The following is a 25122-nucleotide window of genomic DNA, read 5'->3' as shown; positions in this document are numbered from 1 at the left end:
AAAGGATTGAAAAACAGTGTGGAGACATTGTTGCAGTAGTCCTGTGGTGTAGTGGTTAAGTTTGGTGTAGTGGTTAAATGCACAGATTCTTATCAGGGGGAACCGGGTTTGATTCCTCACTCCTCCACTTGCAGATGCTGGAATGGCCTGGGGTCAGCCATAGCTGTTCGCATGAGTTGTCCTTGAAAGGGCAGCTTCTGTGAAAGCTCTCTCAGCCCCACCTACCTCACAGGGTGTTTGTTGTGGGGGAGGAAGGTAAAGGAGATTGTGAGCCGCTCTGAGACTGAGATTCAGAGTGAAGGGTGGGATATAAATCCAATATCATCTTCTTCTGGAAGTCCACAAATACTTTCCTATATCAAAAGAAGGGCATTGGGTAAATGTTTCCATTATTTACATGCTGTTGAATTAATTTATTCTGTATTACAAATCTTCAAGCTTCACTGAAACTCAGGTCTTCATCCATATGTCAAACACTGCAAAACAAAACCAATATTTGTATCTTTGTAACAAGAGGCAACTCATACAACTGCCATCAGTAATGTGAAAGTTATTTACTTCTGGGTTTCTTGTATACCAGATCTGATGCAGTTTATATCCCAGAATCACATGGAGGGTGTCAGTCATCTGCACAAAAGATGATGTTTAGGTGGTGAGGGAGGGGCTCAAGTGGTCACCACTATCCCAACTAGGGGTGTGCATTCGGTTCAGCCGAACCGAATCAACCGCCGAATCACCCCTGATTCGGCTGTATATGGAATCACATACAGCCGAATCCAACTGGGGCCCATTATGCGGGAGCCGAGTATGCCTCCCCATATACTTCCATATAGATATTCGGAAGTATATGGAATTCAATGCAAAGGGTGGGAAAGGGGCTTCTGCATTGGGGAGCTGCTTGCCTCCTTTCCTGCCTTTGGTAGCCTTTTCCCGCCTCTCCCATAGCCTCCCTGGGATCAGGGAGGGGGGGAGGGGAAAGAGGAGCCCCAGCAGCCAATCCAAAGCATGCATTTGCAAAATGCATTGCAAATGCATGCTTTGCAGGGCTGTTGTGTTGCTGATCCCCCAGCCATCAGCAACATTGTTGTTCTTTTGGTCTTTTGCTTACTTGGGTATCCAAGTAAGCACTGTTGTCTGGCCAATCACAGAGAAGTGCTGTTTTTTTGAAACTGCTCTCTGTAGGGCAGAGACCCTTTTTAAGGAGTCTGCCTGGCTGGACTCCTCCATTGCTGCTGTATTGGTGTGTGTTGGTGTGAGAGAGTGATTATGCTGTGCTGGCCCTTGGCCTCAGCTGCTGCTGCTCTCTCTCAGCCTTACCAGACTTGCCTGGAGTAGAGAAGATGTCTAAGGTAAGACAGTCTTGGGGTTCTTGTTTTTATTTTAGTTGGTAAAAGGACTTTTTAAGACTCAGTCCATTTACTTATCCAGATTTGGGTGGTGGGTAGCTTATTTGGGGTTAGGGTTAGGGGGTTCTGCTGGGGAAGGGGGCCTGGGGTGGGGGGGTTTGACAATTTGCCCATATCTTACTTTAGTGAGAGGACTTTTAAAAGTGCAGTGTCCTTTTACTTTTCCTGATTTAGGTGGCTTGGATTTCTTGGGGTTAGGGTGAAGGGGTTTTTTTGGGGGGAAGGGGTTGGTAAAGTTCCTGTATTGTTAAAAGTTAATTTTTTAAATTGTTTTAAAGGATTCTGTGTTTGATTTGTTGCTGCTGTGTTGTGCTGTGTTGTTCCATTTCTCTTCTGGTTCTGGTTCTTGGGGGGGCGCTGTTTGGCCTAATTTTCATTGTTTAAAAGGCCACTTTTTAACAGTTGAGTTTCTTGGCCTTCTCCTGTTGTCCCTTTTTTTGGTTCTGGTTTGGGCGGGGGGAAACTGGCACCTGGGTGAGAGACCCAGAACCAGCAGGCTTCTTGTGCTTGGCCAGCTCTCCCCATGTTGTTTGGGGCAGGGCTGTAGAGCTGGCATCTGTAGATTGTGTGTTCTGTGGCAGGGAAGCTGGCACCTGGGTGAGAGACCCAGAACCAGCAGGCTTGTTGTGCTTGGCCAGCTCTCCCCATATTGTTTGGGGCAGGGCTGGACAGCTGGCATCTGTAGATTGTGTGTTCTGTGGCATGGAAGCTGGCACCTGGGTGAGAGACCCAGAACCAGCAGGCTTGTTGTGCTTGGCCAGCTCTCCCCGCATTCTTTGGGGCAGGGCTGGAGAGCTGGCATCTGGGTTTGCTGCAGCCAGATCTGCAGAGCAGACCTTGAGCAGATTGTGTTTTGTGTGGCAGGGTTCATAGAGTAGATAGATGTATATAGTGCATTTGGGTCCTATAGAGATTCTCTTAGGTTTGGCTTTGGGTGCCCCAGGAATTGGACCCCCTGGCCCAATCTTTTTGGGACTTGGGTGTTTTGTAGGGGAGAGTCCCCTGCAGGTCCCCTGCAAATTTGGGGGCTCTCCCTCAAACCCCCTCCCCCCCAGGCGGCTTCAAATATACCCTATTTGCCATTGATTTAAATGGCTCATAGGGTATAATGGGGCCGTATATTCGGAAATAGCCGCGCATCTACCGTATATGCAGCTATTCCGACTATGGAATTCAGAAATATACGGGATTCCGTATTTTTTTCCTCTGTATACTTCCGAATCCGTGTACTACCGATTTTTTTTTTTTTTTTGCACATCCCTAATCCCAACCAGGTGATTCATGGATATAAACTGGGCTGCAGCAGTGGAGAACAGGCCACAGAGAAGTGCTCCCATACTAACATAGGGAATTTCTCCTGGTTCAGATAATGATTGAAGCAAAAATAAGTAAGAAAGTAACCATGACTTTTCACATTGTTTATACCTATATGTATTTCCATTAGGAATCACATATTGGCTGGAACCTACACAGCTGCTGACTTCCAGAACATATCTTTGTCTGACAACCTGCATGATGACTTTGTCCCAGCGTCCAAAGGAAATCGAGTAAGTTTACTAGTACCTTTCTTTACGATCAAAGGAGAAAATGTCATTTCCTGGGGTCCTCTCTTGTTCCCATGCACTTCTGTTACAGGCCAGGAGAATCTCTTGGTTTGCTAGTATTGTCTGAGATATGGTATATTTGCTTAATTGGACAGGCTTTTAAATTGTTGTTTTAGATGCACTTAGAAAGGTATAAAGTGTGCATGCTTTCAATACTGCACCTGCCTCAAGTTCTGCTTCATCTGCTCAGGGTCCCACCAGAAGGTTACAAAGAAGTTTAGACTTGCTACTCCCTTCCATGCCTCATCTTGGAACATTAAGGATACTCCACATATTACAAGCCACCAGTAATAAAGAGTTCGGAAAAATGACCCTATCTCCCCCCACTTTACAGAATCGTATTGCTGAAACCAACATTATTGCTGATGACATTGTAGCCACAAATGGGATTGTGCACATAATTGATAAGGTATTTGTATGCATTTTTCAAAGGATAGGATAGCAGGAAAATTTTTTAAAAATGTATGTTAGAATAGAGATACAACTAAGGGAAGATGTGTTGTTGGAACCATATGAAAATCTTTCAGTGATGTAGCATCCATTTCGCTATGTTAGCTCAGGTTAATCAGTAGGGCTATTTCAAGATATTTTGCTGTACCAGACAAGGTGCACTCATTCTTCTGTGCCACAAGCAGTCAGGTTGCAGAAATAATACCCATTTCCTCCCCCACTGCAATGGCTGGGAGCAAAGCAAGCCCCTCCAGTGTGTTGCTTCCTCCCTTGTAGTGTGACCCCAAGCAGGTATTTGGTGACCCAGCTGGAGAACATGGCTGGTTTTTTTGTCACTGTCATAAATTGGATACCTACTTGTTGGATACCTATAGCGGTAGTTCTGCATTGGCAGGGAATTGGACCATAGGCCGTGGTGGTCCCTTCCAACTCTTTTTTAAATTTATTTAATCAAATTTATATCCTGCCCTCCCCTACAGGCTCACAGCAGCTAACAACAAATAAAAACAACATGAAATATTAAAACAAATATACAATAAAATTTTCAATTTGATTCACTATGTAAAGTAAACAAACTGTCCCTGTTTATAAGAACAAGTGCCCGCTGAATATTTACAGAAATATTTTCAGCTGCTGATGAAATTTTCTTTTTCTTTTTTTTTCCAAAAAGGGTGGTGGTAGGATCCCACAAATCTTTACAAATTGGTTTTTCTATGAAAATTCTGATCGTTTAGGTACATAGCAATTATACTTTTGTAAACTGATGCAAATAGATTCTTACCTTCTCCTTGAGCAGCTGCTAGGGAAGATGGCCACTCTCTTCCAGATTATATTATATTAAATTCTAAATGTTGAGACTTCATCCTGCAATCACAGCAGCATTCACTGAGTTAAACTATGCTTTTGTTCTCAGGATCTTACACCCCGCAGGAACATGAGGTCCACACCGCCAAGACTTCTTACCCGTTTAGAACAGATGCCGGACTACAGCATTTTCAGGCGTTATATTATTGCAAGTATTTGTGTTATTTTCTTAGAATTGTCATGTGATGTCCACTTGTTAAATTATCTCACTTCCTTCAAATTCCTCCTACAAACCCACCTTTGAGTGAAGCTCTTGGCACAACCTAACCTCCCTCCCGCCTATAACTTAGCCACATATAATTGGAACAAATGAAGATTGTTCCTGTTTATCCCTGCCTCCACTTTCCTCCCCTCCTGTTGTGTCTGAAATGTAAAATCTGAGGTTGCAAATGCCCTGGAGCAAAGACACATTATCTTGTACTCTGCAGAGAGCCATCTGAAATAATATTTAAAATTATAGAAAGGAAATAAAAGTGTCTTTGTGTTTCTTTATGTCATAGCAATATAACCTGGCAAGTGAAATAGCAGCAGCTGGCGCTTACACCATTTTTGCCCCGGATGACTATGCCATTAAAAGTTACCTCAGGAGTAAACAGTTGACTTCTCTGGTATGTACTAGTTTATTAGTTCTTGAGTTTTTATTCATTTATAACTGCTCCAGAGTTTTCCTTATTAGCATTGCCCACTTTGTGCTTCAGAACAAAACTGAAAAATGCAGATATGTTCACAAAAAGAGAGTGCCATTGTATGAGTATGGTGCACAGTGCACAGAATTCATCCAGTTAGATTGTACCATCCCCAGTGACCCACAAAATAGACTAGCAATGACTGATAGTATACCATAACTGGCACCATTGAAATTCTTAGGCATTAGAACTATCAGTAGAGAGATCCTGCCTATCAAATTTCAAACACAAAAGACCCTATTCTATAGGTAAAGTAGCATTCTGGTTTGCAAGGTAGGCTTTGGGAATGGCTTTCCCAGAAAGCAGAGGAAGCATCTTCCCAGACAGACTGGGCACAGTTCACCTATTATCCCATTGACTGAGTTGCCTGTTGCTCAGCCTTAATGGAGAGCAACCAGCCCCAGGACAGACAAGGATTGAGCCGCTGCTTCACAGAGGAGAGAAAGAAACCTTTCCCTTGATAAGATGAGGGTTCCTCCTTCTTCTCCTCTGGAAGAGAAACAGCCAGAGATTGGGGTGAGAAAGAAAATGAAGTCCTGTGCATAAGACAAACAACATTATCAGAGAGAGTGTGTTGGTCTGAAAGGTATCACTAAAGGCTTTTGAGGGAGAACTCATTGGGGCCGGTCCTGAACCCCCCAAAGCAGTTATTTTCTCCAAGAGGAGACAGATCTGTTGTCTGTAGTTCAGTGGAGACACCAGGAGATCAAAAAGGGGAGAGGAGAAAAATGTAAGCTGCTGTGGAGAAAGACTGTACTTTTCCTAGTAGAGGTGCAGGGAAGGAGGAGGAGATGGAAAGCTGATGTCAGATCAATTCCCCTACAGAAACAGCCGCTTTGGGTGGGTAGGAAGACAGAAGGTTAGGAAGCACTTCCCCATAGTCTCTTTCTAGAGCTCATTACATTTTTCACCACAATGGACCTTATTCTTAGTATATAAATAATTGGTAATGCCACTGATATGCATCACATTTAACAGAGAATTGAAATCTGTCTACCAAGCATGAACAGGCACAGGTTATAGAGCTGCTGCCTTAACCCTCTGCCCTTGCCTGCTGCAGATGAGCTTTTGACAGTAAGCCAGTATGTGACTGGGAAAAACACTAAGCACAGGAAGACTTATGCATGTACTCCTGCTTAGGGGCAAAATCTATGGAACTCTGCTGACTGAGGAATATTCTTAAACCACTCTCCACTTCCCTTCCCCTTGTCTTTCTCAACCTCAAAGCAGACTCTTGGGATACAGAATGATGGTCAAAGCCAACGTTTTCTGAAGATTACTGATATTTAATGGTGGCTTTTTTTGTTTGTCTTTTGAGATTAATAACAAAAATTGCCTTTTTAGTTACAGGATAAAGTGACTTCTGAAAGCACATTTCTAGCACTTGGTCATGTGTTTGATTGAGGATTTTTATTTGTCCTAAAGCTGACATAGTGACCCCCATTTTAAGTTCAAACTAGTTTGAGGAGACCTTCTAACTCCTTCATCTCTAGCATTTCTTTGTTCAAATCCCCCCTCTGTCTGCAGGGTAAAAATTATGTATACCCATCCTTGAATGTGATAGAAAATAGGTCATGATCTTCAAATTAGAAACCTCTTATATTTAATTTTGATGCTTGTTTTATATGTATCACATTTGATCTCACCCTTCTTCTAAGATGTTCAGGTCCCTCCTCATTTTATTCTTCAACAATCCTGTAACGTATGTCAGGATGAGGGCCAGGGCCATAGCCAGTCTTGGTGGGAGTCCTGCAGATTCTATAGGGGGCACCACCCCCAGTACCCCCCTTCTGGCTATGGCCCTGGTGAGGGCAGATTCAAACATTACAAAGGCCTCATACCCCCTGTAAGGACTTTCTATTCTGGGAGTTTTGCACCTCCTAGGCACAAATTGATCTGTTTTGGATCAGGATCACAGAACAGGGGAGGAGGGAGCTTAAGCCTCCCACAAACACACAGCATTTTCCAAACCTGAAATAGCAGCAGGGAGCTACTATTTGCTAAGTAGAAAAACTTAAGTGTACTGAGAACTACACATACATTTCCACAATGAGGCAAACTATGTCTTCCTTGGGGCTGCTTCAGATCAGGACAACAGTGCAGGGTAGAGCTGCCATCCAAACACCAGCAACTGGCAGGTGGTGAATGGGGGGCACGGGCAGGAATTGAATGGTTTTTTTTTCTGGGTTTTGCTGGCTGGGCAGCACATTTCACTGGTTCTTCTGGTCTTGCAACCCCTCCTCCCACTTGGACTGTGATTCAGTGCTTTATACCAGTCCTGTTGAGGTGGCGTTGGCACAACAGCACTGGGTTCTTCTGGGCTCTTTGTAATTGCACTGCTACTGCCAGGCACTCTGTACATTGAACTGGTTCTGCTGGGCTTGCAAAAATGCCTCCCACTTTAGCTTCTACTGCAGAGTTTCTCTGATTTGACCTTAGTCCTGTTGGGCTTGCACTGCCACAGTGCCACTGGTTCTGCTGGACTTGCAAAATAAAATGCCCCCCACACAAAACCTTCAGTTTCTACTGCAGAGATTCTCTAGGACTTTGATTTTGTTCTTCAGAGCTTCTATTGCCCTTGATATTTTTTTTTTTTTGCTATTTTATTCCTCAGTAGGAAACCATGAAGGATGGGGACACTTTCTTTGGGGACCCACAGAAACTGACCCCCTGATCCAATCTATTTGAAACTTGGGAGTTCCTCTGGGGTGGGGTACATCAACTATGCTCCAAATTTGGTTTCTCTACCTCAAAAAATAGTCCCCTCAGACCCCTTGATACCCATTGATAGATTCCCCATTGAATATAATGGTCCCCATAGGGTATAATGGAGCTAGGGGGGATCAGGATTCGAAAAAAATCCAAATACCATGCCAGTATTGGTCACAGAGCACAGGTACAAGAGATTACAAACAGCTGCTTTCTTTGGAAGGAGAGGAGCTGCTTCTGAGCCCACAGCAAGATTTTCCTTTCCACCAATGAAATCTGGTTTGGGGATCACCAGTTTGCAGGGTAATGCTTAAAGACATGATGGTGGGCTGATAGACAAATGCTGAGATTTCCAAAATAGGGTTCTTCAGCAGCCCTTTTGCTGTTATTCTATCAGCATTGGGATTTGGAAATATTGGGAAGTACATTTTTTGGGGGGGGGACTAATATACCCAAACCCTCCCTCCCAAAAAATGAATTTTTGTACTCCACTACTAGGAAATTAAATGGCTCTAGAGCAAGCCAAGCAGAGTGGTCCTTGTGACACTATAAGCCACAGTGGCAAGGGCCACTCAGCCCTGGAATTCCACTAATAGTCATTAGCTCATCCACTGCTTCCTTTTTAAAACTGACTACAGTACAGCAGATGAGCTACCACCAATTATTATTACTTAGGGCTTTTTTTTTTTTAGCAGAAACACACAGGAACGCAGTTCTGGCTGACTTGGCATCAGGGGTGTAGCCTAATATGCAAATGAGTTCCTGCTGGGCTTTCTCTACCAAAAAGCCCTGTGTGGAACAATGGTGACATCAGAGGTGTGGCTTAGTATGCAAATGAGTTCCTGCTGGCTTTTTCTGCCCCAAAAGCCCTGTTATTACTGATGATTGAAAACAAATGGCCCCTGAGGAGCTGGCAGAGCTGCTGGGGTTTGGCTCTGCTTAAACCTGGCCACCGGTGGCCCACCAGGAAATTTCCTTTTCAGTTAAATGGCCAATCCAGCCCTGATGAGAACCCAATGTGTAATAGGCCCTATGAACAACGATGGTCTCTTTCACATTGTGATGAACTCCCTAAAAAATATTTTGACTGTCTCCATCTTAAAAGGGATTGAGAACAGAGCTTTTAAAATATCGATTTCTGCTGACTGCCATAAAAAGTTTAGCATATACATCCAGCTAATGTACTGGCTAATAGTTAAATTTAACAATATTATTCCCAGGAAGAAGACCAAATCCGGTTCCATATTATTCTAGAGGAGAAGCTCTTCAAGAACGACTTGCATAATGGGATGTTCAGGGACACCATGTTTGGATTTTCATTTAGAGTAGGATTCTTCATCCATGATGCTCAGGTGCCGTATATACAATCAAATGATTAGAATAGCTATTTGCAATGTATCCTAATACTGTGTTCCGAGTTCGTTACAAGGTGCTGGTTATTACCTTTAAAGCCCTATATGGCCGAGGCCCTGTCTACCTTAGGGACCGCCTCTCTCCATATATCCCCCAGAGAGCACTAAGATCTGGCTCACAAAATCTTTTAAAAATCCCTGGACCAAGGGAGGCCAAATTGAAAACAACTCGGGAGCAGGCCTTCTCAGTAACGGCTCCTCATTGGTGGAACCAACTACCAGCGGAGGTTCGAGCCCTGCAGGACTATAATCACTTCCGCAGGGCCTGCAAAACTAGCCTTTTTCAAATGGCCTACAAGATTGAATCCTGAAATGACACCTAGCCATCTGATATACATCTAATATGTTCGCATTGTAGCACCTTAACTGTAATGGTTTTAACTAATTATTTATTAATTATTTATTTAATGTATTTTATCGTATAATGTATTAAATGTAATCATGGTACTTCCATGTCTGTGAGCCGCCCTGAGCCTGTTTCGGCGGGGAGGGCGGGATACAAATAAAAAATATTATTATTATAAAGCAATTCATCCTAATACTCTAAATACCTATTTGCAGGGCTTTTTTTGTAGCAGGAACTCCTTTGCATATTAGGCCACACATACCTGATGTAGCCAATCCTCCTGGAGCTTACAGTAGGCCCCATACTAAGAGCCCTGTAAGTTCTTGGAGGATTGCCTACATCAGGGGTATGTGGCCTAATATGCAAAAGAGTTCCTGATACAAAAAAAAAGCCTTGCCTATTTGCTATTTATGGTCATACTGATCCGGGAAACTGTTTAACATCTTCCTAACTTATAGTAAGTTAGGAAAGGAAAGGTCTCCTGTGCAAGCACCAGTCGTTTTCGACTCTGGGGTGACGTTGCTTTCACAACATTTTCACGGCAGGCTTTTTTACGGGGTGGTTTGCCATTGCCTTCCCCAGTCATCTACACTTTTCCTCCAGCAAGCTGGGTACTCATTTTACCTACCCCGGAAGGATGGAAGGCTGAGTCAACCTTGAGCCGTCTACCTGAAAACCCAGTTTCCGCCGGGGATCGAACTCAGGTCGTGAGCAGAGCTTAGAACTGCAGTACTGCAGCTTTAACACTCTGCACCATGGGGCTCTTATAGTAAGTTAACTTACAACATAATGTTGTAAGAGGCTGTATTGGCTTCAGTGAACAGCATATTAATGTTTGACATTACTTGAGTTCACCTAGGGGCGTCATTAGTGTAAGTATATTTACATTCCCAGTTAATGAGGCTACTTGTTGCATGTAAAAATTAGATGCCTATGTTAAGTGCTGATCTAAGAACATATTAGAATTTAGAAAGCGGGGTTGAGAGCTTATGTATCAACAATACCTTCTGGACTCAGCCAGGGATCTTCTTAGTATTACAAGGCTAAACCACAGGTGCTTCTGGGAATCTCCAGACATTTAACTGAACAGCCAGTGGGGGGCCCAGTACAATTCAGTGCCATGGCACTGGAGAAGGAGTGGTTTAGTTCCTGTCCCCCAGCTGAAAAATGATACATTCATGTGTACACACAAATCAGGCTGCTTTAAGGAGGAAAAAGAGAGGCGCCTTTATTGTAGGCAAGTTTATTAGGGTTGGCAACCTCCAGTTAGTGCAGCAGAAAAATGTCACATGGACAGGAGGTTTTGCAATAAAGTAATGACTCTGTTTAGAGTAGGATTCGTCATCCATGATGCTCAGGTGCCGTATATAAAATCAAATGATTAGAATAGCTATTTGCAATTTATCCTAATACTCTAAAGCAATTCATCCTAATACTCTAAATACCTATTTGCAGGGCTTTTTTTGTAGCAGGGTGTTTTTTTTTGTACCTCTTCTCCAATGATAATTATTCACAATTGTCCAATAAAGATTCTGTCTTCAATAAGTGTAGAAAAATCAATTTCTTTACTGATATCAAAAATTTCATACACCATTCACATTAGTTCCAAATTAGCTCTCTGTATGCAAAGGTAAAATTTCATTTTCCAAGTACCATCAGCTTACAGGCTAGGGTTGCCAAGTCCAATTCAAGAAATATCTGGGGACTTTGGGGGCGGTGCAGGGAGACTTTGGGGGTGGAGCCAGGATACATTGGCGGGAAGAGCCAGGAACAAGGGTGTGACAAGCATAATTGAACTCCAAGGGAGTTCTGGCCATCACATTTAAAGGGACAGCACACTTTTTAAATGTCTTCCTTCCATAGGAAATAATGAAGGATAGGGACACCTTCTTTTGGGACTCATAGAATTGGACCCCCTGGTCCAGTCATTTTGAAACTTGGGGGGTACTTTGGGGAGAGGCACTAAGTACTATACTGAAAATTTGGTGCCTCTACCTCAAAAAACAGCTTCCTCAGAGCCCCCGAAACCTCCAGATCAATTCCCCATTATGCCCTATGAGAATCGATCTCTCATACTGATCCGGGAAACTGTTTAACATCTTCCTAACTTATAGTAAGTTAGGAAAGGAAAGGTCTCCTGTGCAAGCACCAGTCGTTTTCGACTCTGGGGTGACGTTGCTTTCACAACCTTATTTTACTCCACCAACGTTTGCTAACATCTTAGTAGTAGTTAAGATGTTAGCAAACGTTGGTGGAGTAAAATAAGGTGTATCATTGAATGTGAAGAGTGAAGCAATATAGTGGTATGAGATTCTAGCTTGGATAAAGCAGTAATACGAAACAGGAAGTTCAGACCAGTTATGCCTGTAAACTGATGGTACTTGGAAAATGAAATTTAGTTACCTTTGCATACAGAGAGCTAATCCAGAACTAATGTGAATGGTGTATGAATTTTTTTATATCAGTAAAGAAATTGATTTTTCTACACTTATTGGACAATTGTGAATAATTATCATTGGATAATGCATAACAATGTGCAAGCTTTTGAGTTGCCCAGAATATTAGGCCAGATGTTACAAAATAAAAAGGAGGCTTTGCTGTGCTGTCTTCTTTTCCCTCCTGGAGTTTAAAGCAGTGGCTATCAGTGAATGTTCAGAGTTATATCCCTGCTTCCTCATTGCCACATTTGACGTTTGTACCTCTGCACCCATAAAGCAAGTTAGGGTGGGGTCTGATTTTTACATAGAAGGGAGTGCATGGGTGAGTGTAAAGAAAAGGTTCAAGCACTCACTCACATGCCCTAAAGATTTTGCCATCGCACACACATCCAATCTATGAACAGGGGAGATATGTAAATAAGAATTCGTGGCTAACACCATCAAATTTAGTGTCAACTCTTGCCCCAGTAATTCTGGAAAAGGATCAACTTATCCTTTATAGGTGTCTTGTGCTCTAATGATAAACACAGTACTAGTGTCCTGCTATGGCCAACTTATGCATGCACAAAAACAGAATTGATCAGATGTATGAAGATAAACAGGGGTAGCATTCTTCAGAAGATATGATTTGAGTACTTCTACAAATATAGACCTCTATTCCAAAAATATTCCTCACTCAGTAACAAGGAAGAATATATTTGCTCTATATAATCCATGCAATCAGCATTTGTTTCAGCATGCCCCCCTAATGGTAACAAATTTTCTGCAGCTCTACGTAAATGAAGCACCTATAAATTATCCAAATGTTGCAACTGAAAAAGGAGTAATCCATGGACTGGGGAAAGTAATGGAAATCAAGAAGAACCGATGTGATACCAATGATACTGTGCTAATAACTGTAAGTTGTATCCTTTCAAGTCTGTTTTTAATATGTTATTTATTTATTTTAATATTTTCATTATTTAAAAAAATAGGTGTGCACACAAAGCAACGTATATGGTATGTGTGTGTTTTCAGCATCTAGCATTTGTAAAAGGGTTTCTGTCTTTGCAACTTGCAGACTACTTTGGTAAAAGGTAATAGCAACATTGGCATTTAAGACAAAGTTTGTGAAGATGTCAGTTAGTGCACTACTGGCAAATACCCACAAATCAGATTTTGCCCACTTTGGGTGAATGAAAATTCTGTAACCAGAGAACTTATAAAGCTGGGTTGCACTATCAGACCATTGGTCCAACCTTCCTAATATTACCTACTCCTATTGTAGTGTGGGGTATAACCCTGACCTGGATAGCCCAGGCAAGCCTGATCTCATCAGATCTCAGAAGCTAAGCAGAGCCAACCCTGGCAAGTACTCAGATGGGAAACCTCCAAGGAATACCAGGGTCAGGATGTAGAAGCAGGCTGTATCAAGCCACTTCTCTGAGGGCGTTTTCGCACTCACCTTCAGCCGGCGCGACCCCCCTCTTCACCGCGCAGGATCTGCACGGATTTCGCACTAAACGCCGCGGAGCAACCGGAAGAGCCGGAAAGTCTCGGCGCTTTTGCCGCGCAAACGGAAACTGCTTTTTGGCGGTTTATGTTTGCGCCGCAAAAGCGCCGGGACTTTCCGGCTCTTCCGGCTGCTCCACGGCGTTAAGTGCGAAATCCGCGCAGATCCTGCGGTGAAGAGGGGGGTCGCGCCGGCTAAAGGTGAGTGCGAAAACGCCCTGAATGTCCTGCATGCCCAGTAGGAGTTGCAGAAGTCACCACACAAGCATGCACACACACACAAAATAAAAGGACCAAAATGAATGAAGTGGCTCAGCTGCAGTAGGGGAAGGTGCTTGAATCTAGAATAGAGCTGCTGATAAGGTGAGTGAGAGCTGATTTCCTTTTCTAAAACTGTTTGAGAGCATTTCCTAGGGTTCCTGTGGGAGGAAACTGTGTGCCTACTGGAGAGGGGTTTCTGATTGCTTTTGTGTGTCTTTTGTGTAGCTGTTGCTGAGTGAGGAGAGCTTGTTTGCCTGGGGGTAGTTGCTGGCCCCATCCTCTGCTGTTGCTCTGGCTGTTGAGGCAGAGGTAGGTGGGGGCTTGAGCCTTATTTTGCAAGGTTCATCCTTGCCAGAGGAGCTCTTGATGGTCTAGCCTGGGGGTTTCTGTAGAAAGGTGGGTAGTTACTCACAAGTAGTTTCAAGTGGCAGTTGGTAGTGGGATTTAAAGAGAAGTGAAGCTAAAGAAAATTTTGAAATGGATTGCAGCATTATGGCTGGTGAGCGAGCAGAGGCAGTGACGTGTAAAGACTGGGATGTTTGTATTTCTACCTGAGAGTAGCACGAATTACACTTGCAGCAAGTGTAAGTTAGTGGCCCTGCTGGAGGAGAAGATACAGGGACTGGAGGCATGATTGTCCACACTGCAGTGCATAAAGGAAGGTGAAGATTTTCTTGACAGAACGCATGAGGCACTCTTGAAAGGACAAGAGGAGGGAGAGGAAATGGTATCTCAGCAATTAGAAGAAAATCCTACACAGGAGGAGGGTTCCTGGAAAAATGTAACCCAAAGGAGAAAGAAAATCAGGAGATGTTCTGAACCTCTGCTGCTCAGCAATAGGTTCCAGGATCTCCCCACAGTAACTGATTCTGAACCATTGGAACAAGGGCTACATCCCCAGCCTCTACGAAGCCTGAACAAAGTTTCTCAGGATCCTATGGATAAAAAAACCTGGAGCTTCTGCCCCCCAATATATGAGGAGGAAGGTGATGGTGATTGGAGACTCCTTGCTCAGAGGGGTGGAGTCCAAAGTGTGCTGACCGGACTTGTCATCCTGAGAGGTCTGCTGTCTGCTGGGTGCACGCATCCAGCATGTGACAGAAAGGATTGGAAGACTTATCAAGCCCACGGATTACTATCCTTTCTTGCTGATCTATGTGGGAACGAATGATACTGCCCGTCATAGCCCTGAACACATTAAAAAAGACTATGTGGCTCTGGGTCAGAAGGTGAAGGAGCTGGGCGCACAGGTTGTGTTCTAGTCAGTGCTTCCTGTTGAAGGCCGTGACTTAGGACGAGAAAGAAGAATACTTCAAATAAATGACTGGCTACATCGATGGTGTCGTCAGGAAAGATTCGGATTTCTGGACCATGGCTTATGCTTTCGAGATGGTGGTCTTCTATCGGGAGATGGTTTGCACCTTACAGTGGTAGGAAAATGGGTGTTTGGTAACAGCCTTGCTAACCTAATAAGAAGGGCTTTAAACTAAATTGTATGGGGGAGCGAGACAATAATTCAAAGCCTCGTTTGATGCCAGAAACTGGGGATAAGAACATTAAAGATTTGCAGATAGTGGTGCATACGCTAGGTAATGTTAACTTGCAGGTTTGTACAGAAACTGAACCCTCAGGATGCAGAAAACGTGGATTCCAATGTCTCTACACTAATGCAAAGAGTATGGGAAATAAACAGGAGGAACTAGAAGTCCTAATACAGGAAGGAGACTATGACATAATAGGCCTAACTGAAACTTGGTGGGATGACACTGGAATATTAGGATTCAGGGGTACAACTTAGGATTCAGGGGTACAACTGGAATATTAGGAGTCAGGGGTACAACTTTTTTAAAAGGTACAGGCAAACGAGAAAGGGTGGAGGCGTAGCAGTATATGTGAAGGAGGAATATACTTGTGAGGAAATATGTGAATCTGAGCGTGGCAGTTCAGTTGAGAGTGTCTGGGTAAAAATAAAAGGAGTAAGAAATAACAGTGATATTACTGTGGGGATCTGCTATAGACCACCAAGCCAGGCAGAGGACTTGGATGAGATACTCCTACAACAGATTGCAAAGTTCTCCAAGAGAAGGGATACAGTGACCATGGGAAATTTCAATTACCCGAACATCTGTTGGAAGTCCAACTCTGCTAAAAATGAAAAGTCAAATAGATTCCTGACTTGTCTTGCTGACAACTTCCTTTTCCAGAAAATGAAGAAGGAAACAAGGGGATCTGCTATCTTGGATTTGATTCTTACCAACAAGGAAGAATTGATTGAAGAAGTGGAAATAGTGGGCACCCTGGACAGTAGTGACCATGTGATTTTGGAATTTACAGTCTTAGGAAAGGGTCAGACTTATAGGTTGGACTTCAGAAAGGCGAACTTTGATAACTTAGAACTATGCTGGGTAAAATCCCATGGTCAGAAATACTTACGAAGAAGGGGGTTCAGGAGCGATTGGAGTTTCTTAAAAGCGAAATACTGAAAGTGCAATCATAGATGAGTCCTATGAGAAGAAAAAATGGAAAAAGCCTAAAGAAGCCAAGTTGGCTCCATAAACAGCTCTCTAAAGACTTGAGAAATAAAAAAGATTCATTTAGGAATTGGAAGGAGGGCCTTATAACCAAGGATGAATATAAACAAATCACCAGTGCTTGTAGAGAAAAAGTTAGGAAAGCTAAAGCTCAGTATGAGTTTAGGCTGGCCAAAGATGCTAAAAACAACAAAAAAGGATTATTTTCTTATGTTCAGAGTAAGAAAAAGAGCAAGGACATGGTAGGCCCATTGCGAGGGCAAAAAAATGAAATTGTAACAGGTAATGAAGAGAGGGCAGAACTACTCAATTCCTACTTTTCCTCAGTCTTCTCTTCTAAGGGAAACAGTGCTCAACATGGCAAAAACAGAACATATAAGGAGGGTGTGAAGTTCCAACCTAGGATCAGCATAGGGGTAGTACATAAACACCTAGTTTCTTTAAATGAAACGAAGTCCTCAGGGCCAGATGAATTGCATCCAAGGGTTCTAAAAGAGCTTGCAGATGTAATTTCTGAGCCTCTGGCTATTATTTTTGAGAATTCTTGGTGAACAGGAGAGGTGCCGGATGATTGGAGGCGGGCGAATGTTGTCCCCGTCTTCAAGAAGGGAAAAAAAGACGATCCGGGTAACTACTGACCTGTCAGCTTGACATCTATACCTGGAAAAGTTTTAGAACAAATCATCAGTCAGTCAATCCTGGAACATTTAGAAAGAATGGATGTGATTACTAAGGGCCAGCATGGGTTTCTCAAGAACAAGTCATGTCAGACTAACCTGATCTTTTTTTTTTGAGAAAGTGACTACCTTGCTGGATCAGGGGAATGCTGTAGACATTTTTTATCTTGATTTCAGCAAGGCTTTCAATAAGGTTCCAGATACTATCCTTGTTGACAAGTTGGTAAAATGTGGTTTGGATCCTGTTACTGTTAGGTGGATCTGTAACTGGTTGACAGATCGCTCCCAAAGAGTGCTTGTGAATGGTTTCTCATCCCCTTGGAGAGGATTGACAAGTGGAGTGCCTCAAGGATCTGTCCTGGGACCTGTTTTGTTCAACATCTTTATCAATGATTTGGATGGAGGAATAGAGGGAATGCTTATTAAATTATTCATTAATTATAGCAGGGTCTGACTGCACCATGAAGTTTTGTTCTGTGTTTACTTGCTGCCAAGATTACTTTTACCAAGAAGGAAATTTGGAGTAGCTGGGAGAAACAGAGAAAAGAAGACTAACCCTTTTCTCCCCTGTCATTTTCTTTCTAGAAAAAGCCACCCTTGAACTCCTTTTATTCCTGCATGAGAAAAACTTAACTACCTCCCCACACCACCACTCCAGCTCAGGGGCAGTTTTATCAAGTGAGAAAATGGAGTTAAAGTTTCCATCACCTCTTTCCCCCCATTATCCTCATCAAAGCAATCCCTGAGACTGCATTGGGGGGAGGGGAGAAAATTAAATAAACAGATATTTAAAATAAAGTTTAACTGAACATAAGAAAACAAGCAAGGTTACTGCCACTTCAAAGCAGCAGCCTGGCAAATTGGCTTCCAAGTTAGAATTCAGATATGCAGTTTTTTTGTTCTTGTTATTTGTTGTTACGTTTTTTAAATCAAGACAAATGATTGCCCAGGGGAGTTCTCAAACTTTTTGAGACTGTGGGCACCTTTGGAATTCTGATATGGTGGTAGAGTTGACACTCTCCAATTGGTTACACCAAAGACAAAAATAGCTGTGAATTTAAATAACTAATGCACTATGATATAATTCGAGACCTGCTGTCCCTTTTGGAATGATATGGACAGATAGTATGCCTTTCTGAGGAAGATGCTTCAAGAAATGATTTCAAAAGTCAACTGTTTTTGTTAGAGGCTTGAATATGTCTGTTCCATTCATGGATTACCATTCTGTGGTCTGTGGACTATAATAAGAGACATTGACAGAAACTATATATGTTGAAGCACAATACTGGAATCTCATCAGATCAGCACAAGCACTTTAGCACCTTCTCATTTGAGAGGTTGGAAGTTGATGAACTTGCATTTTTGTCTATAAGATTTGTATCCTTATGAACTTATTCGAGACTGAATGATTTTACTATAGAATGAGTTGAAACTGGATTATGTTTTTTATGGATATTGTTTTGTATTTTCACTGTTTTCATACTCCTGTGCAATAGAATTGTATACCAATGGATATGAATTTCTTGAATTACATCATTGTGCATTAGATCCAGGTGGACAACCATGTTGGTCTGAAGCAGCAGAACAAAGTAGGAGGCAAGTGCATCTCTAAGACCAACAAAGTTTTATTGAGAATGTAAGCTTTCATATGCATGCATACTTCTTCAGATGAGGTGCCCATCCCCTCATCTGAAGAAGTATGCATGCATACAGAAGCTTACATTCTGAATAAAACTTTGTTGGTCTTAGAGGTGCCACTTGACTCCTACTTTGTTCTATCATTATACCTTATTTATTTACACTCACTGCTATTTTTGTCTTTGGTGTAACCCTGTACTGTGAATCTCTCTTGCGTGCAGTCTCCAATTGGTAGCTGAAGATCTCCCAGTGTTATAACTAGTCTCCAGGGGTGCAGTCACACGTACCATTAGTGGTGACACAGCTCTGTCTCACTGACGGATTAAATATGTTCGTCCACACATCCACATCTGGCAATCGAGCGTCATCCAGGATCATTCCGACTTGCTGCGAATCAGTGCCGCATTAATTTGACAGCGCAGAAAGTCCGGCCCTTTTTCAAAAAAGCAGCACAAGATCGGCTTTTTCCTGTTAGGACAGCTCACACGCAATACTGCCCCTTGGAATGTTTACTGCCCCTCCCACCTTTTTTTTTTTTTTTAAAGCCTCAACAGACATGCGCACTGCCAGATCATCCAGGAATCTGAGGTGACGCTTTTGCTTCTCCAATCAACACAGGATCGGAGGGGGGGGGAACGTTATCCCACTATTCAGAATAGGAAAAAAATCTTTTTTTTCAATGTGGAGGATTTCCAGATATCATTGTCACTGCCAATTTCTAGGAAAGTAATTCCTGGAAGTTCCTGGGTTTGAATCGGCAACGTTAATTCCGGAAACTTTTCCCCTGCCTCTGAAGCAATGTTTGATTTCCCACCTCCAAACAGTTGGGCGCATGTTCAATGGACCCCCCCCTCCCAGAAATCACCATCTTATCACGCATGCTCCAAGAAAAGAGTGTGATAGTATTGGATGTCTGATCACTCAACAACAGAATGAGTAGCATTCTTGGATGCTCGTCTGAACAACCCTGCATCGAATCAATATTCAGCGGTTCAAATTTGAGTGCTACACACCCACTTTTAATGTGACGTGTGACCGCACCCCAGGTTACAGAGATCAGTTCCCCTGGAGAAAATGGCTGCTTTGGAAGGTGGACTCTATGGCACTGTATCCTGCTGAGAACCCTCCCAACCCCCAACCCCACCTTTCTCAGGCTCCACCCCCAAAATCTCCATGTATTTCCCAGCCCAGAGCTGGCAACCCTACACAGTACTGAGCACACAGCAAAATGGCTGCTGCAGGATGTAGAGTCATTTATAAAGAGTCAGGAAGTGAGTTTAAGCATACCTCTAAATGGTACCTCTTCAACAATTCAGGCAGAAGTTTTGTTTGACAGGATTCCTTTTGAAATGAGTGTACTGTTTAAAAATACTTCTTGCATATACACACCGTACCACAGTGAAGATCCTTGGGTCTGTGGTGCCAGCTGTTGCTGAAACAACTTTTAAATATCTGCACAGCCAATGATGATGATGATGATGATATTGGATTTATATCCCGCCCTCCACTCCGAAGAGTCTCAGAGCGGCTCACAATCTCCTTTACCTTCCTCCCCCACAACAGACACCCTGTGAGGTGGGTGGGGCTGGAGAGGGCTCTCACAGCAGCTGCCCTTTCAAGGACAACCTCTGCCAGAGCTATGGCTGCCCCAAGGCCATTCCAGCAGGTGCAAGTGGAGGAGTGGGGAATCAAACCCGGTTCTCCCAGATAAGAGTCCTCACACTTAACCACTACACCCAACTGGCTCTCTAGCACCAAACTGGCAATCAGATCTCTAGTGGACAGTCAGAAGCTCTGCTGGACAAAAGGCCTATCTGGACCTGCCCACTTTTTAAGAACTCTTGGAGGGCACCAGGAAAGGTGTTGTTGGATGCTGTGGTACCCACAGATACCACATTAGAAACCCCTGTGATTGGCAATGGGAGGGCAAATCATAAGAAAACAAAAAAGAAATGAATTGGTGATGATCTCTTCCTGTTAAAGCCTATAGCGGTATTTCTAGGGTTTCATTGTGGCAAAGACCAATGTCACAAGTTGCCCCAGAGTACTGTGAGCATATACATTTGTGAGTTTATTCAGATGACATGCCACTGGCTGAGCATGCAATGACTGTATAGCATTATAGCAGAAATACATAAATGTACCACGTTTCTCTATTCTTCAAATTTGCATTATGTTTGCTTTCAAGAGAAGCTGTTTGCCCTGTGTATTCCCCCGTGGCTGTCCTCCTGGAACTACTGTGGTGGTAAGTATTTTATAACTGGATTCCTGTAAATAAACAAAAGAACTTGTTGAGTTATTCATATGTAAAATGTGAATTCCACTATGTGAATTCCACTGAGTTTCATTGGAATCCTACTGCTATTTCCTTCCTACCTTCCTTCTTTTTAATTCTTAAAAACATCACAGACACATCAATCAAAAATCCCAGATGTCACCATAATAAATTATTGACTATGGTGGCTGCTGCACAATGCAGGGGGGGCACATTTCTCTCAAGCAAGAACAGCTGGTAGTGGTACCAGTTGGTATTGAGAGTCCCTTAGGTGACTAGTCATTTATTTACTAATTGAAAATCTTTATACCCCACTTTATCTCCTCATGCTCAAGGTAGCCATGCAGTAGCTGCCCATGCATATTTTATGAATTTCTGCAGGGGAAGGGGGGGTAGATCAAGGGTCCAATCCATTCATCCTGCTCTCAGTCCACTATGTGCCTCCTGTAGCTATATCAGTGGCCCAGGACTCTGGAGTGCTGGTGGCCATTCTACATTCTTGGGATGCACAAGGGGCACTGGAGGGAACAGGGCTTTTGGATCCATCCACCTGTGGGCTTGGTATGCAGATAACGGCCAGATGTTCCTACTACAAGGTATGTCATTAATCAGGGAAGGCATGGGGCAGGGCCCCATTATCTGCTAGGGAGTCTGAAGAGTTGTCATAAGCTGTGCAGTTTGTACTCACAAGAGGGGCTGGATCCTGCCCTGGGTTTCTAGCTCTTAAAGCTGCAGATAGAGATTTGAAAGCTCTCTTTGGTGAAATCTCAAGATTTTCTGTGTTCAGGGGGGCTGCTACTATCTATGTCTACTGTTATCCCTCTTCATTGGTTCAGTGAATGCATGAGGAGGGGGCAGAATCACATTCATTTAGGGTTGCCAACTGCCTAGAGGGGAGAAAATGACCTCCCCCCCACACTTTATATAGGCTTAACAGGGTGTTATTTACCAGGTGCCCTGAGCTGGATAACCCAGGCTAGCCTGATCTTGTTAAATCTCAGGCACTAAGCAGTGTCAGCCCTGGTTAGTGTTTGAATGAGAGACCACCAAAAAAGCCCAGGGTCACTACAGAGGCAAGCAGTGGCAAGCCACCTCTGAAGTCTCTTGCCTTGAAAAACCTACAGGGTCACCATAAGTTGGCTGTGACTTGGCGGCACTTTTCACCACCACCATAGACCAGGTGATGTCATTTACCTCCATTGCCATGAAAAGCTTCAGCTGTCTATTTCCACACATAAAGTTTTTATTAAAGGGACAGGACATTTTTTGCTCTAGGTTGTTTGCAGCCCTACGTGCATTGTCTGCAGCCCCAAATGCTACATATCCAGTTGAATAAGTGTAGATACACCTAGGTGGTACAGCTGTCCACACGTCTTTCTGTCCATGCAGTCAGGGAAACCTGAGGATTCCCCATCACATGGAGCCAATACACAGGGCTGGCCCTGCCACTAGGCAAACTAGGTGATTGCCCAGTGTACTGGCCTTCTGGGGGTGCTGAGCTGGATGCCCCCATGTGACTTGGTGACATCATATGACTCAGTGATGTCATGCAATGTCATGTGACACACTGCCACTGGCCTCCTTCCATCAGTCTGGAGCGGGGGAGCACCAGAAGTTAGTCTTGCCTAGGGTGCCAAAGTAGGTTTCTTTTGATTGTCAGGATTTCTTCTGTCAGTATTGTGTTAGTATTGTCTCTTAGCTGCGTGTGATCAACATGTGATTTCAGCAGAAACATTTCCTAGAAAATGGCCGTGTACATTAACTAGAAATATTATAGAAGACTGTAGTGGATTTGATATGATTTTATGCAGGGCCTTTTTTGAGCAGGAATGTACAGGAACGCAGTTCTGGCTAGCTTGGCATCAGAGGTGTGGCCTAATATGCAAATATATTCCTGCTGGGCTTTTTCTAAAAATAAAGTCCCGATTTTATATATAAAATCAACCTGTCTAAGGCTTATAAAAATACGACCCTTTTCTACAGGAAGGGAGCAGACAGACCTGCTTCTACTACAAACCTTTTGAGCACGCCTTGAAAAAGGGATGCCGGGTCCAGTGTGCTAAGAGTGTAATTGTGAGTATTTTGATTGAATTTCCGTTGGTTGTTGCATTAGTGCACATGCAAGAGAAGCTGTTTCCATCGCAGTCAATTATTCAGAGTCATTAGAAGTTAATTATAAGGTCTTTATTAAAGTATTGGTGTCTTTCTCAAATTTTTCTAGAGATTCATCTAGAAATTCATCTTCACTTGGGTGCTTTCTTAGCCTTTCTGCTCTGTTCCATATGCATAAACCCCTGCATTTTACTGCATGGCAGAGAATGCCCTCCGTTCCCACAGCTAGCACAGCATCATAGTTAGAATGTTGGCTTAGGATCTGGAAGACCCGGGTAAGGGTTCAAATTCACTCTGCCATGTGAACTCACTGGTTGACCTTGGGCTACTCGCACTCTTAGCCTAACCTAATGTCAAGGGCTGCTTTGAGGGTAAAATGGAGGAGAATAGAATGATGTGAGCCACTGTGGGGTCACCATTTGGGAGAAAAGTGGGGTATAAATAAAGTAAAATATGAAAATTAATTTTAAAAATTCTGATTTCTCAAAGAAGAGGTATGTCTAGAGGCTTTGCCAGGTCTAGCACCATCACATTCTCCTGACAAAGAAGATGGCCTCTACCCAACTATCTCAGTGCCATTTTTTTTTTACTTTTCCCTGTTACTGGCAAGTCTCCCAAACTATACTCCTCTGTAGCTATTTCCTCTCCTTTTTTATATCCTAAGTCCAACATCTTTAACTTGAAGCTGAGGCAGACTCTGCCTGGCCAAGGCTTTTGAGGGATGAACTAGGAATGATTCAGTTCTCCCAACTGAAGAAATAAGTAAGTGCTTCTCCCAGCATGAAACTGGATAAGGCTGCCATACCCCCGGTCCAGGCGTGAAATCTCCCACTCGAGAGGTTCCCAACCCACTGGCCCACATTGGGCCGGCAGGGGAACCTCCCCCTACATTGCTGGTGCGATGACATCACCTGGAAGTGACATCATTAAAATGGCGGCACCCATGCAAGGCCGCTCTAGGTGTTTCTAGGAAAACTTTATAGTTTTCCTGGACATTCTAACCATTTAGGAGGGAAAACTCTATGGTACAATAGGTACCATAGAGTTTTTCCCTCCCAAACGGCTAGAACGTCCGGGAAAACCATAGAGTGTTCCTGGAAATGTCTAGAGTGGCCCAGTCTCATCAGATCTCAGAAGCTAAGCAGGGCCATCCCTGGTTAGGAGTTGGATGGGAAACCACCAAAAAAGTCCAGGGTCACTACGCAGCAGCTGGCAAATGACAAACCACCTCTGAACGTCTCTTGCTTAGAAAACCCTACTGGGTCACCATAAGTGACTGTGACTTGATGGCACTTTCCACCATTGGTCAGACAGTAGGAAGCACAATGCATAGGCTCACTAAAATGTATCTAACCTTAATCTGCAAGGTTTTTCTCAAATGCCCTCTTTCTTTTTGTAGTCTCTTACACGTGATTCTCATTTGCCTTATGTGGTTTTTCTTTCCAGATCAGAGAATGTTGCGCAGGTTTCTATGGCACAGAGTGTGAGCCTTGTCCGCAAGCAGCTGGAAATATTTGCTTTGGGAATGGGATTTGTTTGGATGGCTTCAACGGCACTGGTTTTTGTGAATGTGAAGCAGGCTTTAAAGGACTGGCTTGTGATAGTTGCATTGAAGGCAAATACGGCACCAACTGTGATCAAGGTATAAAACTCCACATGTTTGAGAACTAGTGAATATTGTACAGTTGGGGAGGGATGGTGGCTCAGTGGTAGAACATCTGCTTGGTAAGCAGAAGGTCCCAGGTTTGGTCCCTGGCATCTCCAACTAAAAAGGGTTCAAGCAAAAAGGCATGAAAAACCTCAGAGACCCTGGAGAGCCGCTGCCAGTCTGAGTAGACAATACTGACTTTGATGGACCGAGGGTCTGATTCAGTATAAGGCAGCTTCATATGTTCAGGCCTCAGATTCAGTGGGAGCTCACAGGAGCACAGCTCCTGCACCTTTCTGACAGTTCCACCTCCTTCTTCTGAGAGTTCCGCCTCCTTGTCCATTGACTAGTATATGCAGCTGCATAACAATCCCTGAATGAGCTCCACCACTTATTTTTCTACAAAATGACCACTGCATATGTTCATATGTCCTAAAAGTGTCACATCTGTCACAGTCCTAGATACTGTAAGAATGATATTGGGGGATTGGAGCTAGGGAAGCTTAATACTGGCCCTGCTTCCTCAAGCTCCTCTTGCAGATCATAGTGAAAAATAGAGAGATTTACTTTGGGA

The 25122-nt window shown here is 43.4% G+C and overlaps 1 protein-coding gene across 1 annotated transcript in view; it reads left to right on the top strand.

Annotated features, from left to right (window-relative positions):
- The window catches only part of STAB2 (stabilin 2), a 118904-nt gene that overhangs the window by 40973 nt on the left and 52809 nt on the right, over positions 1 to 25122 (top strand). The window contains exons 13-20 of the mRNA XM_060244437.1: positions 2851 to 2953; positions 3345 to 3419; positions 4825 to 4932; positions 8940 to 9071; positions 12685 to 12813; positions 20702 to 20758; positions 22772 to 22861; positions 24347 to 24542. Of these exons, the coding sequence (XP_060100420.1) occupies positions 2851 to 2953; positions 3345 to 3419; positions 4825 to 4932; positions 8940 to 9071; positions 12685 to 12813; positions 20702 to 20758; positions 22772 to 22861; positions 24347 to 24542 (890 nt within the window). The remainder of the gene's footprint in view (positions 1 to 2850; positions 2954 to 3344; positions 3420 to 4824; positions 4933 to 8939; positions 9072 to 12684; positions 12814 to 20701; positions 20759 to 22771; positions 22862 to 24346; positions 24543 to 25122) is intronic.

Source organism: Heteronotia binoei, chromosome 8, assembly GCF_032191835.1.
Source record: "Heteronotia binoei isolate CCM8104 ecotype False Entrance Well chromosome 8, APGP_CSIRO_Hbin_v1, whole genome shotgun sequence".
Lineage (NCBI taxonomy): Eukaryota > Metazoa > Chordata > Lepidosauria > Squamata > Gekkonidae > Heteronotia > Heteronotia binoei.
Note: the sequence above shows the minus strand (reverse complement) of the source record. Positions and strands in the feature narration are given on the sequence as shown.